At 45.7% G+C, this 2,500-nt stretch overlaps 1 protein-coding gene across 1 annotated transcript in view; it reads right to left on the minus strand.

Annotated features, from left to right (window-relative positions):
* Window positions 1-2,500, minus strand: part of LOC135826326 (mucin-2-like) — a 92,078-nt gene that overhangs the window by 12,099 nt on the left and 77,479 nt on the right. Inside the window, exon 10 of the mRNA XM_065338945.1 lies at window positions 2,051-2,419. Within this exon, the coding sequence (XP_065195017.1) occupies window positions 2,051-2,419 (369 nt within the window). The remainder of the gene's footprint in view (window positions 1-2,050; window positions 2,420-2,500) is intronic.

Raw genomic sequence — 2,500 nt, forward strand, 5'->3', positions numbered from 1 at the left:
GATGGCCTAAACAGTCTTTCAAATGTGGTTATTGTCGTCCTATTGTCTGAGTGTGGAGATGGCACGGGGCTGGGAGCAGGTGGAGAAAGTCAGTTACAACACTACCTTCAGACCAAGTAACCCCTAGACGGCATACGTTAATTTGTGAGAACAACGGCAACTCGCGAATCACAACACTTTTCCCTTGGGCCGATCGGGGGAGGGGGGGGGGGGGGCTATTCGCAAGGTGAACTGTACAGAAGCGGATACTAGCATTACAGTCAAACCTTGCTTATCCAAGGACCAGCTGATAAAGAACACCGACTGCAAGCATTACTGTAAAACCTCGCTTATCCCGCCACCAAGAATACAGAAGAAAAGACGTTTATTAAAGCGTTGCCAGGTTGCCTATTTTAAGTGGAAAAAGAGATTGCCCGCACCCCAACGCATTAGCGAAAACGACATTTTTTTGATCCCTTTACCCACCAGCCCCTAACGAATCAATTGGAGAGGTTCTGCAAGACAAAAGTTGCGCTCGGAAACAGATGTGGCAGCAGCAGCAGAAGCAGCCGCGAAGAATAACACATTATCACGCACGTTTTCTGCACCTATCCACATGACACATAGAGCGTAGGTGATCACCATAATACTAGGGTCCCCCTGCACGTCAGTGTGGCCAAAAGGCATGAGAAAGATCATTTATTTTGTGTGTCAGGCTAGTCTCAGGTTGATAGCTAAGTTTCATGTTTTCAAGAATCCGCACCCCTTTCACGGTCTCGCACAAGAAAATCGAGCACCAGCGATCGTTTTTTCTCCCAAACCACCGTAAGTCGTGAATGGTCAAACGTCCTCGGCATTTGTTCAGCACCTCAATGAGCAGCACTGACTCACGCTGTTGTCTGTAGCTCGCCGTGTGTTTGTCGTTTGCGCCGGAAACGGAGTGTCACTGTAAATTGGTATCCTCAGTGGTGATTTAGGCTTGGAGAGCACTACATAATGCAGTGCTCTCAGAGCACGAATTTCATTAGCCTACTCAAGCTCTACTGATAAGGGGTTAATTCTGCGAAAGACTGTGTATTGAGCAGGGAGTGGTGTTTTCTTGCAGGTTTACGGAGTGGAAGGTTCAATGGAATTCTCGTGTGCTCTGGTTGGCAGTAATGAGCAAGTCAAGTGAAAATTCAAGTAATTAGTTGGCAGGAAAAGCACGTGCTCCCACGTAGAGGGCAACACACAATTTACTCTATTGTCACTCAAGCGATTTTTGGCCAAACTACACATCTAAAATATTTTGTTTGAAGAGCAACCTACAGGCTATCTGTAGGAACAATCGCTGAAGCGTTAGAGTGAAAGGCTACCATGCATGACCCTCGCGATCTGCGTCACGGCTCATTTTCGATTTGAGTGGGCGAGCTGTATCTTGAGGATGGGGTTTTCCCTTTACAGCTGAGTGTTGCCAAAGAGACACTGATTCAGATGAGAGCCTGGTTTTGCAGGACTCCGTACAACAATTGAGCTAGGAGAGAGGGAGAAGCGGCTGTTGCATCTCGTTTTTCGGCGTCGTACAAGCACCGGGGCGATTTCACTGGGCTGCAGCGCTGGACCCATGGCACGCTTGGTGTCAAATTGTAGCTACAGTCCATTTCAAAAATATAGACGCATGGTATTTTTGAAATATTTCAAATTTGGCTGGAGCTTTATGAGAATTTTTTTCGGAATATTGCTCAGGTCCTCCCTGCAATTACTCTCATATCAAGTTTTTAAAGCGATTGGATAGCAAACGCCCAATTTCGAAATTGTTATGCACAAAGTGATTACAGGTTTTATGTGGTATAGATGCTGGCCTAACGATTTTTTGAAATCACGCGTCTATATTTTTGAAACGCACTGTAGGTGTGTTGCTCATGCCCAGAGCTTTCTGGAGAGCCCAAGATAAAAGCAATCCTCCAAGGTGTACTGCAACTATAGATCAATTAAGGTACTAGTACACAATTGTTGAATTCCGTATATAGGCTGTTGACTGTTTTATGGGGCCATGGAAAGGGCTAAAGTCTAAATACAAAACTTGACGTACCTTCAAAACGAGGAGTATGAACATAAGAAGGCAGTTCGTAAGAGGTGACTGGCGAGGCTTTGCCATTCTCAGTATAGAAGCCAGCTTCGCAGTCCAAATTGCAGGGGAAGTTACTATCCATGCACTTGGTACTGATGATGTTTATCATGGCAAACGTGTCCACATAGTTTGGAGTTATAACAAGCTGACCGTAGGAAATCTTGTGGACCCAGCGATCAGAGGAGAATCGATACGCAGCCTCATATCGGCTGAAGTCACTGAAAGTGCAGCGTGATAAGTTGAAGCTGCTGGCTCCTGATGGTATGCCTGTAATGACAAACCTTGTCGAATTAGACGATGGATAATATTCGGTTTTCCCATAGCCGATGTCTACAGATGAGCAAACAAACAAAACAAGAAAGTCAGGATATCACTGCTTGCACTGGGAAACTGGCCATCAAGATCATCGGG

Source organism: Sycon ciliatum, chromosome 10 (assembly GCF_964019385.1).
Source record: "Sycon ciliatum chromosome 10, ocSycCili1.1, whole genome shotgun sequence".
NCBI classification, from domain to species: domain Eukaryota; kingdom Metazoa; phylum Porifera; class Calcarea; order Leucosolenida; family Sycettidae; genus Sycon; species Sycon ciliatum.